Source organism: Cololabis saira, chromosome 8 (genome assembly GCF_033807715.1).
Source record: "Cololabis saira isolate AMF1-May2022 chromosome 8, fColSai1.1, whole genome shotgun sequence".
Lineage (NCBI taxonomy): Eukaryota > Metazoa > Chordata > Actinopteri > Beloniformes > Belonidae > Cololabis > Cololabis saira.
The window spans coordinates 1,702,194-1,720,018 of record NC_084594.1 but is presented as its reverse complement, the minus strand read 5'-3'; the positions used below and the strand labels follow the sequence as shown (position 1 = coordinate 1,720,018).

General features: G+C 42.3%; 1 protein-coding gene across 1 annotated transcript in view; it reads left to right on the top strand.

Moving 5' to 3' along the window:
• Positions 1–17,825, top strand: part of nisch (nischarin) — a 47,833-nt gene that overhangs the window by 17,655 nt on the left and 12,353 nt on the right. The window contains exons 12-20 of the mRNA XM_061728211.1: positions 6,031–6,144; positions 6,371–6,511; positions 7,973–8,027; positions 9,228–9,292; positions 10,094–10,167; positions 11,577–11,861; positions 14,036–14,349; positions 15,665–15,924; positions 16,805–17,139. Coding sequence (XP_061584195.1) covers positions 6,031–6,144; positions 6,371–6,511; positions 7,973–8,027; positions 9,228–9,292; positions 10,094–10,167; positions 11,577–11,861; positions 14,036–14,349; positions 15,665–15,924; positions 16,805–17,139 — 1,643 coding nt within the window. The remainder of the gene's footprint in view (positions 1–6,030; positions 6,145–6,370; positions 6,512–7,972; positions 8,028–9,227; positions 9,293–10,093; positions 10,168–11,576; positions 11,862–14,035; positions 14,350–15,664; positions 15,925–16,804; positions 17,140–17,825) is intronic.

The following is a 17,825-nucleotide window of genomic DNA, read 5'->3' as shown; positions in this document are numbered from 1 at the left end:
TGTTGATGGAGGGCTCAAGCTGGTTGCCAAAATATAACCATGTTAGTTTGTATGGTTGTAATCTTCTTAGCTCGTGGTGAGCGGGGGAGTGGAGAAGTTTTTCTTTTCTCTTTTCTTTTTTTCTCTCTCAGTGATGTTTCTGCTCGGTTTCACGTGCCCCGCTAGTTGTTCAACGCGCCACACTATTGGCCCGTTCCGGGATAGTGGGTGGTGGGGGGGTTGGGGAGGGGGGGTGTTCTGGGGATTCTTTAACTGCGTGTTTGCTGGGATTTCATCGTTTGGGGATGAATACTTTGTTCATGATCTTCAGTCATGTTTATTTACTTATGCCATCATATATCCGAAGCCTTCCATAAGATATTCCATGGAGCTGTCCATTTCTCAGCCTGTTTGTGGTAAAAACACTGAGCCCCTCTGCCCTGTCACAAAGCTCTCTGCTAGATTACTCAACATGTTACGTCTTATCTCTATTATGCTATGAGTGATCTCAAAATAGTTTCCCTTAATGTTAAGGGATTTAATAATGTTATTAAAAGGCAAAAGATCCTTGCTTTTCTGAAAAAGGAGAAAACACAAATAGCCTTACTGTCTGAAACTCACTTAAACGATTTGGAACATCTCAAATTAAGGAGGTCCTGGGTGGGCCAGGTGTTTTACTCATCCTACAACACAAATAGCAGAGGTGTAGCCATATTGATCCACCGTAGTCTCCCGTTTACCTTAGAGAAAACCATAAAAGATAATGATGGTCGTTATATCCTTATCTCAGGCTATCTTTACGGGGAACAGATACTCATTGGTTGCATATATGGCCCAAATTCATACGACTCTGCCTTTTTCCCTAAGCTTTTATCTGAGGTCTCATCAGTATCGACCCCATATGTTGTATTAGGGGGCGACTTCAATTGTGTGCCTGACCCAAGCCTTGACCAGTCCCCACCTAAACTTAGCCCAATCCCTCGGAAGAGCCTCAGACTAAAAGAGTTCTGCCATGATTTAGAACTGTTTGACACGTGGAGAATGACCAATCCCAGGGAGAGAGATTTCACCTTTTTCTCCAATCCCCACCAGACATTTTCAAGAATTGATTTCTTCCTGTCATCCAGAATGGTTTTGGATAGGGTAAAGGAGTGCTCAATTGGCATATGCTCACTCTCTGACCACTCTCATGTAAGTTTGAGCATTTGTCCTCCTTATACTGACCCCTCCTCTCGCCACTGGAGGATGAACCCCTGGCTACTGAGCAGTCCCCCATTCATTGATTATATTACCGAACAGTGGAATGTTTTTATTGCTACTAATAAGACTCCCGATGTTAGTCCATCTCTGCTATGGGAAACGGCTAAAGCCTATCTTAGGGGGAGTATTATATCATATACCACAGCTCAGAAAAAGGCTGCTGTGAAGGAACAACTTAGCTTAGAAAATACAATACAGCAGCTGGAGGTACAATTTAAAAGTGTACCCTCTAAATTTCTGTCTAAAAAATTGGAAGCAGCTCGTTCGGCCCTAAACCAACTGCTAACTAAAAAGGCTGAGTCAGCCATCTTTTTTGCAAAGCATAGGCTCTATGAGTCAGGAAACAAACCTGGCCGTCTTTTAGCAAGATTGGCGAGAGGTAGAACGGAGTCAAACACGATACCATCACTGCTGGATGACAATCAGGTTAGACACTACAAAACCAAGGACATCAATAAAATAATGAGGCAATTTTATCAGAAGCTTTATTCATCTGAATGTGAATTCTCTGAGGAGAGGAGGAAGGAGTTCCTCGATAAGGTGTCCCTCCCATCCCTGTCAGAGGAAGAAAAAGAAAAATTAACGGCACCAGTGACTGAGAATGAGGTCCGTGCAGCCATAGCATCCCTTAAGGGTGGAAAGGGACCTGATGGGTTCTGTCCGGAGTTCTACAAGAAACTGACTCACCTGATAGCCGGACCACTTACTGACATGTATCTGGATTCCTTTGGGATTGGTCACCTCCCCCCAACGCTTAATCTAGCAAACATTACACTTATCCTTAAGAAAGATAAGCCCCCTGATATTTGTGGCTCATTTAGGCCCATTAGCCTTATTAATGTGGATAGTAAGTTGCTATCAAAATTGCTTGCAACAAGACTGGAAAAACTCTTGCCCTCTCTAATAAATACAGACCAAACCGGATTTATACAGAATAGACTCTCTCCTCACAAATGTGAGGAGACTGTCATACAGTACTCAAGTAAAGAAAATCATAGAGGACTTGCTGTATCTTTAGACGCTGAAAAGGCGTTTGATAGGGTGGAATGGGAATACTTGTTCAACGCCCTTGGGAGGTTTGGGTTGGGGGGGGATTTTCTTAGATCGGTTAAGATACTCTACAACTCTCCACAGGCCTGTATTGTAACTAATGGCACACAGTCGTCGCCTTTCCCACTGCGTAGGGGGACGAGACAGGGTTGCCCCCTGTCTCCGTTGCTCTTTGCGCTAGCACTTGAGCCCCTAGCGGAGGCTATTAGACAACACAAAGACGTACATGGGATGACGATGGGAGAGACAACCCATAAAATTGCACTCTATGCTGATGACATCTTGTTGTTCCTGACAAAACCTGACATATCAATCCCAACTATCCTCTCAATTATCCAGGAGTTCAGCTCATTCTCAGGCTACAAGATCAATTATGGCAAATCAGAGGCTATGCCACTGGGCAGCCCGACTGACCTGGCTTCACTTGCTAACTGCCCCTTTAAATTGTCCCCCACAGGCTTCACCTACCTTGGGATAAAAGTCTCACCAGACCTGACTGAGCTATGGAAGCTTAACTTTTCTCCCATAGTAACTAAAATAAAGAAGTACCTGGATAGATGGCACGACCTCCCTATATCTTTTATGGGGCGCATTAGTTTAATTAAAATGAACGTATTCCCCAGGTTATTATATCCCCTTCAAATGTTACCCCTGTGGATCTCCAAGAAGGTCGCTCTTGATATAGAGAGGGCATTTTCTAGATTCATATGGCATGGCAAGAGGCCGAGACAGAAAATAAAAACATTACAGCTACCCTCTGACAAAGGAGGCCTAGGCCTACCAAACATAATTCATTACAACTGGGCATGCCACGCACGCTTCCTATGGGAATGGTTACATGCTCATCTTGAATCCAAGCCCTGTCTAGATTCGTGGTCCTCTTTGCCATCCTCGCTATGGAGCTTGGTCATGAGCGATAAGAAAAAGCTACATAGGGATATCAAGAATAATCCAATTATATACAACACTATTAGAGTGTGGCAGGAAATTTGTAAACATCTAGGCAGAGGAAGTTATGCCTCATTCCTGACCCCTCTGACGAGGAATCAGGATTTCCCCCCAGGTCTCCGCCCCAATATCTTGACAGGTGGCACGGCAACGGGGTGCGTGTGATTGGAAACTTATACGACAATATGATACTAATGACTTTCCAACAATTGCAGTCTAAATTCAGTATCCCTAAAGAACATCACTATGGCTTTCTTCAGGTCAGGCACTACGTTGGATCTAGGACCCTACCCCCTCTTGATCCAGTCATGTATAGTGAGGCTGAGAGGTTCCTCATCTCCCGAAAAGGTCTCAACCGTTTTATTTCTTCCTTCTATGCTCTACTATATTCTCTTAGCACAGGCGATATCACAAGCATTGCACAGAAGTGGGAGAAAGATCTCGACACAGAGTATATTGAAGATGACTGGCAGGAGGCCATTAAAGTATTTAAATCTACCTTTACATGTAACAGACTGAGAGAGACACAATATAAAATACTACACCGTCTACACTTAACGCCATACATACTAAATAAGATGGACCGTCAGATTTCACCTTTGTGTAATAAGTGTCATAGAGAGATTGGAACATACTACCATTATTTCTGGCAATGTAAATTGATAAAAAGATTTTGGGGTACAATCTCGCAGGAACTGAGTGGTATTTTTCAAGTTGGGATGAGGAGGGACCCTGGCCTTTTCATCCTCGGCCTTCCATCAAGGGAGGTGACTTTAACCCATTTGAAGTTCAAATTATGCGACAAATTATTATTATTGGCCAGAAAATGCATCTTAATTAACTGGATCACTGATAAACCACCTACTGTTACCCTATGGTATAGGGAAATATTCCGGGTCCTCCCCCATGAAAGACTTAGTGCAGTTGTGAAGGGTAATGAAAGGTCCTTTAATGAAATGTGGGCTCCTCTGCTTAACTACCTACCTGACGAATTGACTCAGCTAGTGAAGAGGGGCCAGTCTTCCTTACAATGGTCACGCCCACCTGAGATGAATCCTTAAGTGTCCTTGTTTGCAGTGTGGCATTTTCACACTACCATATGGTTTTGTTTTTAATCAGTTTGATTTATCACTGCTTACTGCATAGGATACTGATATGACTGTGAATACATTAATGGGTGTAATCTGTGTGTACGCGGAGCAATTTGGGGAGGGGTACCTATATGTGCTGTGAGGGTGTATAGGGGGCGGTCGGCTGGAACAATTGATGGATGGCAATACTGTATTTTGTTTTATTTTATTTTATCTATTTCTGCAATTGACACGATGGCAAATTGTATGTTCTGTGTCTTTGTTGAAAAACAATAAAAAATTTGTTCAATAAATATCGCCTGTCTCCACTTCCTGGTTCAAAAGCAATTAAAAATGATATTTTGTGGCTGGACGACGCTCTGGTTAAGGTCTGGTTAGGTTAGGTTAAGGCATCACTTATGATGCCTTAAGATGTTCCCTGGTCTCACCATATTTTCAATACTGTGCAGAAATCTGGGGCAACAATTACAAAACATCTCTACAACCATTAACCATAATGCAAAAAAGAGCAATAAGAATAATCCACAATGCTGACTACAAGGAACACACAAACCCATTATTCCTGAAGTCCAAAATACTAAAATGTATGGATATTGTGGGCTATCAAACAGCGCAAATAATGTTCAAAGCAAAAAATGATCTGTTACCAACAAATATACAGAAATTATTTAGTATTCATGAGGGAAGATATGGTTTAAGGGGCAAAAGTAATTTTAATGTCACATTAATACGCACAAACAGGAAAGGTTTTTGTGTTTCAGTCAGCGGGGTGAGGCTATGGAACAAGTTTTCAATGGAATTAAAGCAATGTCCAAATATTAAACCGTTTAAAATAAAATACAAAGATATTATTTTTCAGAGGTACAGGGATGAGCAAAATGCTTGGGTGCAATGATACAGTGTTTATTTTGTATTTATCTATTTTTATCCTTATTTTCTTACACTAGTCAGTAGCTTATGTTGCTACAATGTTTTTATTGTCTTGTTTTGATTGTTTTTTTTTTTTTTCATTTTTATTTATTTTTATTTATATATATATATATATATTTTTTTTTATTATGTTTGCATAATGTTATGTTCGCATGTGTTAGCTAGTCATATTTAAGGAGAGGGGGTGAGAGTTTATAAGTTTTACTTCTTCTCACTCCCTTTCGAATATGTACTTTGTTATGTCTCATGTTAAGACGATTGTCTTATTTTCTTTCTTTTTTTATGATTCATATTCGAAATAAACTCTACTACTACTACTACTATGATTGGTTAGAAGTAGGAAACGCTTGTGGTTTTTGCTAAAAATAATATTTTCACATCACTTACGCCACCTCCGTCGTCATGGCGACAGTAAACAACATGGTTAAATACTCAAATTTACGTTAAATACTAGAAAACACGGTTAAATACTCGCCGTCAAAATACTGTAACAGTAACTTGCGCGACAAAAACTCATAATTTAGCCACTATAACAAAGAATAATATGTAAATAATAATAATGTCATAATCCGTGTATATATCACGACCACGGATCCCATTGACTTTGCATGGTACAATATCCGTGGTGCTCACACGGAATTATACCCCTTTCCGTGTTGGTACCACGGAAAATAGTGGTGAGAGGTCGTGGGCATTTCACGGATTTTTGTGAGATCAGGTTGCACCAGATGTTCTGGTTCTGTCCTGGTTCTGACCCGTCTCTGTTTGCCAGGTCTGTCTGGACTGCAGAGCAACCACGGAGAAGGAGCTGGACACGGTGGAGGTTCTGAAGGCCATTCAGAAGGCCAAGGAGGTCAAGGACCGGATGAGCAGCGGAGAACGGAAGGTAAATGCTGGTAAACGCAGGTAGAGGCCGTTATGGGCCGGTAAAAGTCGGTAAAGGCCTGTAAAAGTCGGTAAACACAGGTAAACGCAGGTGGAGGCCGGTAGAGGCAGGTGGAGGCCGGTAAATGCCAGTAACGGCCGGTAAACGCCGGTAAATGCTGGTAAAGTTCTGCTGCTGATGTTTCCTGCATGGATGCTGATTCCTGCTCTCTGTCCTCCTCTCTCAGATCAGTGAGGACACCAGGCCGTCTGCAGCTCCTCACCTGTCGTCCTCCTCCTCCACCTCCTCCACTGCTGCTGCTCCTGCTTCCTCCTCTTCCTCCCATCCGGCCCCTCCGGCCCAGCAGGCCTCCAGCCAAGGTAACCAAGTATGTATCGGGCTGTGGGGGGGGAGGTCATAGTACTGATAGAAGAGAGCAGCTGGACAGATGGAGGTTTCTATCCATCCATCCATAACCTGGTTCTGGTTCTGGTTCTGTCCGGCTGCTGCCTTCAGGAGGAGAAACGGGTTTATCTGTTGTTATCCCCACTTTTTATTCTTCTCTGAGACCCTCTGACACTTAGGCCCCGTTTCCACTGAGCAGTTCGGTCCAGCTCAGCAGAGTCTGTGCAGTTCTCCCTCTGACCACATGGGGGCAGCAGATCACTGCAGCTCACTAATCCTCTCTATCCTCCCTTTAATGCTGGATTCACACTGAAAGTGTTAAAAATCGCCTGTGGTGTCAGGACGCCTGCAGTGGGCGGGGCTGCAGGGGGCGGGGCTTCAAGCTGCGCTGCAGAACTGGAGGGAACAATGTGCATATAGTCTACACCAGGGGTCGGCAACCTGCGGCTATTTAGCGGCGCCCTAGTGGCTCCTGGAGCTTTTTCAAACATGTTTGACCTTTTTTTTTTCTCATTTTTTTCTTCTTTTTTTCCTTTTTTTCACTTTTTTTCTTCCTTTTTAATCTCAACATTTGTACTTTTTTCCCGATATTTTAACTTTTTTCTCGACATTTCGACTTTTTTCTCGACATTTTTACTTTTTTCCCGATATTTTGACTTTTTTCTCGACATTTCGACTTTTTTCTCAACATTTCGACTTTTTTCTCAAGATTGTATTTCAACATTAATCTTGACATTTTGACTTTTTTCTCAAAATTTCGACTTTTTTCTAGATGTGCATAATGAAAAAAAAATCTTCCCCCAGTTCTAACTAATATAGATACAGGCTGATACAAGGCTTTTCATTTTTTGCGGCTCCAGACATATTTGTTTTTTGTGTTTTTGGTCCAATATGGATCTAAAACATTTTGGGTTGACGACCCCTGGTCTACATACATCTATATATAGCTGCACATCTTCAGTTTCCTATTTCACCATGGATCACACTTTGGGAAGCCTTCTTTATATTTTAACGTTATTTCCGCATAGATAAGAGTGAGTTTGATGCTCCTTAACGTTATTTCTGCGTAGATAAGAGAGAGTTTGATGCTCCTTAACGTTATTTCTGCGTAGATAAGAGAGAGTTTGATGCTCCTTAACGTTATTTCTGGTAGATAAGAGAGAGTTTGATGCTCCTTAACGTTATTTCTGCGTAGATAAGAGAGAGTTTGATGCTCCTTAACGTTATTTCTGCGTAGATAAGAGAGAGTTTGATGCTCCTTAACGTTATTTCCGCGTAGATAAGAGAGAGTTTGATGCTCCTTAACCAGGTCGGTCCTGGATCAACATCAACCATCATCGTTGGTGAACCGGTGAAGCGGCAGTCTGTCTGCCGTGATCACTGACACACCGGGTCGGAGCGGATTTGATTGTGATTAATAAGCACAGGTTTTAATTATTCCCAGGTTCCCAGCTTCCCGGCCGTGAGGCTGCAGGACTGGGGGTCGGCTAAGGTCAGGGGTCAGATTTCACAGAATTCTTTAAGTCGTCTCCAGCTTTCAGGTTAAAGTATTATGAAGACTTTATTGACTGAGTCATGTGACCAGTTCTGGCTGAAGGAATGACTCAGCAGCTGACTTCTGGTTGCCCCGGCAACAAGAACCTCGACTTCAGAACCTTCCGGTTTTGCTGTGAGAAAAACCCAGATTTTGGCTTCTGACAAGGTCTCAAATCACTCCGATTTGTGATCAAACCGTAGCTCCTAGCAGAAAAACGAAAACATCGTGAGAGACACAGAACCCGGCAGATTCTGACAATCTTAATTTTATTCAGATATTCCTTAAAATGAGTGAGTAAGGTCAGTGCGAAGACAGAGTGAGATTCTTTTGAAGAAAACTTTTGATTACATTATAGTGAATGGAGACCTTTTTACGGTTTGGCCGTGAGCTCGAGTTACAAATAAAAATTTGGGTACGTTTTAATGGCTTCTCACACTCTACCAACCGACATTCCGCACTCTAGATTTGACAAAAAAGTGATTTCAGGTCCTCGCTTGAGTGCTCATATTTTGAAAAGTTTACATCTTAGGAAAAGACTGTTTATTGTTTTGGAGAAAAGAGAAGTTTTCCTCCGTTTTGAAGTTTGAATGACATTTCTACGTGCAGGTCTGAGAAAGTTAGGTGACTCAGAAAAAAGGTGAATTTTTGCTTTTTTTTGTACCTCCTCCCATCCACTTTGAATGGGGTTTTTTGGCCTGTTTTTTTGGGAATAACTTTGGGAAAAATGGGAATTTCAACAGCAAAATAGCACACTATTCCCGACCGAGACGCACATTTTGATATATGATTCGCCTGGTCCTCTGAAATCTGTAGGAGGAGTAGCGAACCGAAATCTGGCCGGAAAATGAAAAAAAAAAAAAAAAAAAAACACGCAGGATAACGATATCCGAGGCTTCACTCCTCTCCCCTGCTGCATAGCAATGGGGAGGAGTGAAGCCTCGTGGAGAAGCCCCGGGGCACTAATAATAAACCGCTGATGTTTGAACCGCAGCTTGAAGATTCTTCACCGTTAGTTTGAGACGTCGTGACTCAGCAGATGATTGGCAGATGATTGACAGATGATTGACAGGTGATTGACAGGTGATTGACAGATGATTGACAGATGATTGACAGATTATTGACAGGTGGTTTCAGTGTTTTTTCTGTTTCCTGTTTCAGAAGTAAAGAGCCGAGTCGTCGCCGCCCCCCCCCCCTGCCACCGTCACCACCAGCACCCCCCCCGCCCAGGTCAGACACTCACCTGAACACTCACTGTTTAAAAGCTGATGATCCATCTGGATTTTCCAATTATAGTCCTATATCAATTCTCCCTGGCTTTTCTAAGAAACTCCAGAAGTTTGTATTTACCAGAATTCTGAAGCATCTCGATGCCAACATGAGCATCAATATGGTTTTAGAAAAAAATGTATAAAAATTAATTACACATTTAAATAATTACACATTTAAGCATTTCATTAATTAATTCCATAATTAATGTATTCATTTACACATCTAATAATTAGTGATATATTTCATTCCCAATTTAATTAATTACTTATTTAATTAATTAATTAATTACGTATTTAATTAATTAATTACACAATTAATTAATGATATATTTAATTGCCAGTTTTATTAATTAATTACACAATTAATTAATTAATTAAATACACATTTGAGTAATTACATATTTAATTATATCCTTTTTTTACAACCTATTCACAGACTCCAGAAATGTTTTGTAACAATTGTTACTAACTCTCCACATTTAACACCAGCTGCTGTCCAGCTCTGCCTTATAAAGGCAGGCAGGGTGGAGAGCTGCAGCCACTCAGGTTGATGGGACACAGGTGCGCGTGTTCCATCAACCTCTCCACCCTGCCACAGTATCAAACAGGAATCCTGATGTATAAAGTCTCTCCGTTAACTTTACCCAGACAAATAAAAACCCGGAGAGCTACCCAGCAGGGCTGGGGGCGGAGCCGGTGCCCTGGGGGCGGAGCTTGTTTGTGTTGATGTTGTTGTTGTTGTTGTTGTTTTCACCTGCAGGAAGAACAACCTGCCGTCCGTCTGCAGGAAACAGGACGAGCCGGATCTCCCACCAGGACTTCCACGTCCGTCTGGTCAGTATCATCCATCCATCCATCCATCAATCCATCAATCCATCATCCATCCATCAATCCATCAATCAATCCCATAATCCCATTCATTAAAAGAGAAACAAAACAGTTCAATAGAATCACAAAAAATCTCTTTCCTTGAATGAAAGGGAACAGAAAGAAGACGAAGCTTAATTTATCTGTCCCTTTTTCCTAAGAAATCACATTTCAATGTAATAATAAAAAAAACAAATTACACAATTTAAAACACTTTCCAATAAATGTAATTAAAAAAAACCCCAAATAAAATCAAAACCAAAACTACAACAAAGTTATAAAATAACACAAAATAGCTGTCGTCAAACACAGAGAGTCGTATTCTTTTTGATTCAAAGAAAAAAAATATGACTGCTGCTAAAAAGAGAGAGAGAAAAAAAAAGAAAACCCACCTAACTTAACAATGATCATGATATTTCTTCATCAAACTGGCTTTTATACGACACCAGAACCTCCCGGGTCGGGGGGGGCTGCTCAGGTGGATCAGAGCAGACCTGCAGGACCGGACCGGTTCCCCAAAACCAGGTTCCTCTGAAGGACCGGACTCTCTTACAGGTGGAAGTCCTCTTATCCAGACTCTAACGACTTTATTATTACATTTTATTATTAAATAGTAGTAGTAGCACGGGTTTGCCTCCGCGTCGTCCATATATTAATGTTAACGTCACCTGGAAGGGAATTATCCGCTTATACCACGGTCACTTACCAAAAAACATAACTATTAAATCAGTTATTCATGCTTTAATGTGTTTTCAGTGGAAATCATTAGTTTTATAACCAGCCACAGCTGAGCGACTATTTAATCTCATAACTCAGTTTCCTTGGTAACGGGAGATATTCTAGTCCACTCAGCTTGGCTATTTTCTTTTCTCTCCTCTTCTGCATCCCAGTTAAATTCACTGAATAAATTAAAAGAAATTACCAAATCACTGATGTCTCCGTCCTGCGGTAGCCGGCTCTTCTTCTCTGAATCTCCGTTGCCGTGGTTACCACCTGAATCTCCATTGCCGTGGTTACCACCTGAATCTCCATTGCCGTGGTTACCACCTGAATCTCCGTTGCCGTGGTTACCACCTGAATCTCCGTTGCCGTGGTTACCACCTGAATCTCCATTGCCGTGGTTACCACCTGAATCTCCGTTGCCGCGGTTACCACCTGGCAGTTGATCCAGCGCAATGATATTAAAGATATCAGGAAATTTGACCAAACTTGTTTTCTAGGTGGAGGTTATCACTTATAACCTCCACCTGCCAGCCAATCAGAATTCAGGAGTTGTTACCATGGTAACAGGAGTTGTTACCATGGTAACGACTCCCCCTCCTTATCCGTAGTTAGTGATGTTTGGTTGATATCTGACATCTCTCTCTTTCTTCCAGCTCCGTCTGCTCCTCTTCCTCCTCCGATCCCCCGGTACCGCTCCGCTGCTCCTCCTGCTCCTCCTGGTGTCCTCTGGTCTCCTCCCGTCTGTCCTCTCTGTCCTCCAACCAGGACTTCATTACCCAGCTGTCCCAGCGGCTCGGCTCCGCCCCCTGGGAGGGGAGGAAGAGGAGGGAGGAGGAGGAGGAGAAGGAGGAGAAGGAGGAGAAGGAGGAGAAGGAGGAGGAGAAGGAGCTGAGGGAGGACCGATCTCACCTGGAGGACACGGAGGTGGACAGTCCCAGGTAATACCAACCGTCTCTACTTGCATCTACCGTATTTTCCGGACTATAAGTCGCCACAGCCATGAAATGCATAATAAAGAAGGAAAAAACACATATAAGTCGCATTTTTGGGGGAAATTTATTTGATAAAATACAACACAAAGAACAGACATCTTGAAAGGCAATTTAAAATAAAAATAGAGGCAACAGGCTGGATAATTGTACAGTATGCCAACGTTACATGACACAACTGAGAACGAGCCTGGTGTGTTAACCAGCGCTGGGGATCCATTCAAATTAAAAAGATTCAATTCCGATTCTTAAGATTCAGAATCGATTATCAAGATCTGATATGACTGTAGTTCTGCAACATATTAATACTAGTATTATATTGAGATTCAACAGCAAGTATTGCAGCTAATGATGCTGTAAGGACCAATCAGCTCCCAGAATGCTGATAGAACTGTATATATTAATATAATAATATAATAATATATATATAATAATATAATATATATATATATATATATATATATATATATATATATATATATATATATATATATATATATATATATATATATATATATATAAATAACTAGAACTGCTTTCAGAAACATTGTGTAGAATTACCAAACAGATCCAGGGAGAAAACAGAAAATAAATCTGGAAAATACGGTACTTTGTTGCCAAGGCAACCTTAGCACATCTCATGGTGACAAATCCTGAAAATGTGAACCGTATTTTCTGGACTATAAGCCGCACCTGCATACAAGCCGCTCTAATTTAAAAAAAATAATAAAAAAAAGATATTTAGCCGCAGATATTTCTGTTGTTAGATTAGATATTTATTACATGTACAGAAGGATTCTGAACTGTAAATGATGTACATGTTTGTACCTAAATAGATCTTTCCTAACAGTGTCTTTTAACACGGCAGCAACTTTGCTGATTAAAACGGGACAGAACCAAGAGAAAATAACCGGTATTTATTTATCTATTTATCTGTTTGAATCTGCTTCTACTTCTATCTGCTAAAGAAGAAGTAGCGTATTCTTCTTTGCATTTATTTTGTCTTAGGGAGCTTTCAGACCTGTGGCCCATTTGTTTTGTTCCGTTTCAGGGGCTGAATCGGTTGTTCCTTTTCTCGTTCGTTGAGTTTGTGTTCACAAGGCAAACGTCTGTACCGTTTCAAAGCTGTTAACAAATGCCATGAGAACCAGCTGCTCTCTGATTGGTCAAATGAACGTGAAAGGAGTTTCCTCTTCCGCACCCCGGGCACTCCGCGTTACACCAACACAGAGCCTACGGCGTAGGCTCTGTGTTGGTGTAACGCGGAACCATAAATCAGGCTTTACCCATGAATTTATGTGCGACCGCTCGGTGCATAGCAGAGCTCAGCAGCGGGCCAGAGGCGTCTGCCGCGGCGTTAGCGCTGCACAAACCCTGCCCGGTTTGAACATCTTTTAATTCCACCGTGCCGCGCTGGGACGACATCTCGGAGAGAAGGAGGTGGAGGCACCCACTCTTCTCCTTGAACCGCGGCAGCACATACACATGAATGGAGTTGTATCGGTTGCTGTGTGGATTATGTTCTCACTACAAATAAAAATATGAACCGTTTCAGGTCTGGAATGGAATCAGGCCGAGATCCTAACCCTAACCTCTCCCAGGATCTCAGCTCGCTTGTTTTGTGCCGTTTCCGAGCGTGATTGTTGTGTTCACATGTACCAAAACGTTCCGATCTTTAGGGGGAAACGCTCCCTGTTCCCGAACAACTACTCCAAACGGGACAGAGGTGAAAGCTCCCTGAGATTTGATTCTAATTCCGGTTAGAGCGCCCCGAGTGGTGGAAGAAAAATCCACAGAATAGCTGCACCTTTGTATAAGCTGCATGGTTGAAAACCTATGAAAAAAGTAGCAGCTTATAGTCCAGAAAATACGGTAAATAAATAAATGAATCAACCAATAGGAAGGGGCGCTGATGGTCGTTGAATAACTGCCCATCCCAATCCCAAGATTTTGTTTGAGCTCTGTGGTTCCGATTCGGTCCGGTTTAGAAGTTTACTGGTTATGAAGTGAAAGAACCGGAGTCTGAACACGAGAAGCTGATTCTGATTGTGGTTCTGGTTCTGGTTCTGATTGTGGTTCTGGTTCTGGTTCTGATTGTGGTTCTGGTTCTGGTTCCCCCGTAGTTCCGGGTCCAGGGACGGCTACTTTGAGATGGGTCTGGACGACTCTGTGGAGGAGCCGGTCGGCTCCGCCCCCACGTCGCCCCCCGTCGCCATGGAGACGGCCGTTCCTCCAGAGGAGGACGAGGAGCAGGAGGAGGTCCGGGTCAGCAGGGTTCTGTGGTGCTGCTGCGTCCGCGTGGACCTGGACCTGGACCAGGACCAGGACCAGGACCTGGACCAGCTGGAGACCAGGGTGGGGTGTCTGGTTCTGACGGAGCGGCTGCTGGGCCTGCTGCACCTTCCGCCGGGCTTCACCTGGACCAATCAGGACGCAGGTGAGGATCAGCCTCTAGTTAGTTAGTAAGTTAGTAATAATAATAATAATAATAATAATAATAATAGCTTAAATAACTGTAATAATAGTAATAGTAATAATAATGGTAATAATAATAATAATAATAATAATAATAGGTTAAATAACTGTAATAATAGTAATAATAATGGTAATAATAATAATAATAATAATGATAGCTTAAATAACTGTAATAGTAATAGTAATAATAATGGTAATAATAATAATAATAATAATGATAGCTCTGAAAACAGAAAGTGAAAAGGTGCTAAAGAAATCAGTCATTTCATCTCACATGTGTGCATTCTTCTTTGTTTTCTTATTCTTATTCTGTAAGTGTCCATTACCTTTGCTTTGAATAATATCTTGTATGCTTTTATTGAGTTTGCTAGTTTAAGGTCGTTATCTAATGAGTTCTACAGTTTTACTCCTAAAACAGATATACATCTGCCCTTTGTATTTGTAGGGCCTCTCTCTCTCTCTCGCGGCGTCCCTCAGGGTTCTGTTCTTGGTCCAATTCTTTTCTCTTTATACATGTCACCACTCGGGTCTATTATATAATTTCACTGTTACGCAGATGATCTACAAATCTATCTGCCATTGAAATCCAGAGATGCCGATGCACGACGTTCCCTGCTAGCATGTGTTGCTAACATTCAGCAGACAAGTTGATAATGTCGTTAGGAAGTTTTTATCAGTTACGTACGGAAGAGTATCAGGGCCAGGCAGCGGAAAAATAAAAATAAGATTTTAGAGGAGGAAGATTTTTTTTTCATTATGCACTGCAGAAATGTTAAGAAAAAAGTCGAAATATCGAGATTAATGTTGAAATACAATTTCGAGAAAAAAGTCGAAATGTTGAGAAAAAAGTCGAAATGTTGAGAACAAAAGGCGAAATTTCGAATTTATTCTCGCCATTTCGACTTTTTTCGCGACATTTCAATTAAATTTTATTTCTATAGCGTCTAATATAACATAGTTGTCTCCAGGATCTTTCCAGAACATGAACATAAACATAAACCCCGAGCAATTATTACATAAACAATGGCAGGTAAAAACTCCCCTAGTGGGAGAAAAGCCTTAAGCCAAACAGTGGCAAGAAAAACTCCCCTTTAGGAGGGAAGAAACCTGGACCGGGGGGGGGCACGCAGGCAGGTGGAAGCAGCAGTGGGATGATCGGGGGGGGCGCAGGCCAGCACAAAGCTCCTGAAGCTCCGGCCTGCAAACATTTTTTGACTTTTTTTCTCGACATTTACATTTACATCATCCACGTGTCTGTTTTATCTCCTGATGTTCAGGCGGACCTGACCCGGACCAGAACCCCGGTCCGGACCAGCGGCCCGGTCCGGCCCTGGAACCCCTGCTGTCCTCCCTGCAGCTGGACTTCCTGGTCCCGTACTCCCAGGTGGTCCCGGGGACCCGGGCCGAGCTGCCGGACTCCCTGCTGTCCCTGGGGACCCGGACCGGGCCCACCGGCGCCGGGCCGACCCGCTGGTACCTGTTCTCCCAGAACCAGGAGATCCAGGAGACCAGAACCAGACTGGAGGAACTGATGCAGGTCAGAGGAGAGGAGGTTATTCATGTTTTTACACAACTGTTTTCAGAGAGTTGATCCTTATAATAATCTGATTTAGCCTTGTGTGTTTTTGTCTTAGTTTCTTAAAAGTCTATACTTTTCCCAATCAGCAGCATCTTTAGTTTCCCTGTATCGCTTCCACAGTTTATCCCATGATTTAAAAAGATTTACCAGATCAGAGTTGATCCAGGGAAGATGTTTACCTTTAATTAGTGTTTATCGATTACATTTGTGACTTCAGAATAGAAATAATTCCAGGCATCTTCAGTTTGAAATCTGTCCCAGTTAATTGTAGTTAAATCATATATTAGATTATCAGTACCAATTAGTGATGCACCGATTGTTCGGTAACCGAAATTGTTCGGCCTAAAATGGCAAAAAAACACTTTGGGTGTTCGGTGGAATAAGTGGGAAAAAAACTAACAATTAATAACGGCGTTGTAATATAAGGAAATAGACTGGCCGCTCCGTCCCGTAACGTTGCACTACAAACATAAATCGTTGGCCAACCAAAAAGTAACCCCATAAGAATTTTACCAACATTCACCAGGAGGTGGAACCAAAACAACATAATGCTGGAAATTAAAAAAAATGTCATTTTTTTATGTTCAATAAATATTTTCTACCTTGTAATTTTGTAAAAGATTTTTTTCTTTGAAAAGCCTAAATCAAATGTATTGGATTTATGCAATGGTGAAAAAATTGGCAAAATAAATGAAAAACTGCTGAAGAACCATGTTCCGTATTCGGCCAAGTGTTTATTATTATTTTCGGTTTCGGCCACAAATTTTCATTTCGGTGCATCACTAATAATAAGTCTCCTTTTAAAGTAAATTAAATGTTTTTATTTGTGTTTCTTCAGAACCAGGAGGTTCCCTCTGAGACCCGGAGCAGCCCCGGCCCCCCCGGGCCCCCCCCGTCCCTCCTGCACCCCTGGGAGCTGGAGGAGAGCCGGGGGGTGGGGGGGGCCCACCCTGCCCTCCTCCGGTCCCCCGGCCCCCCCTCCCTGCTCTTCCTCACCCCCCGGCACCTCTGGGTGCTGCAGCTGGACCTGCGGGTGCTGGCGGAGGAGGAGAGGAGCCCCGACGCCCCCCCACCCCCCCAGTCCTGGGGCCGGCTGGTCCGGGTTCCCCTGGGCTCCGTGGTGCTGCACCCGCGGGTGGGGGGGCCCTGCCCCGACCCCCAGCACCCACACAGGTGACAACAGTTGTTTCTGTTCTGTTTCTGTTCTAGTTTTAGTTTTATCATTTTAGTTATTAGTTTTAGTCTCGTTTAGTCTCCTTTTAGTCGTGTCTAATTTGAGTTTACAACATATTTATTTTTCCACATTTCTCCAAATCTTTTTCTTTTTCGACGACACATTGGGTTTTATTTTTCACGTCAAGGCAAGTTTATTTGTGTAGCACAATTCAAAACAAGGTAATTCAAAGTTTTACGTCAACATTAAAAGCGGCAAGACACAATTAAACAGTAAATAACAAATACTAGGGATGTCCCGATACGAGTACGAGTATTTTAATTTGTGTACTCGCCGATACAGAGTACCGATCCGATACTTCTACCACAAAAATAACTAGGCTGAATTGGAAGACAGGTTTTATTTGCAACAGAAATTAAATTTTAAACAAAACTCGGCCAGCGGGGCTTTCCTCCGCGCTTTAGTCTCATCGCAGGAACATCAACTGAGCATGTGCGTGGTTCACCTGAAGCCCATGTGAAACAACCAGAGCTGGTAGTAACGAGTTACATTTACTCCGCTACATTTACTTGAGTAAGTTTTGGGAAATGTTGTACTTTTAGGAGTAGTTTTGAATCACTATACTTTTTACTTTTACTTGAGTAGATTTGTGAAGAAGAAACTGTTCCTCTTCCTCCGCTACATT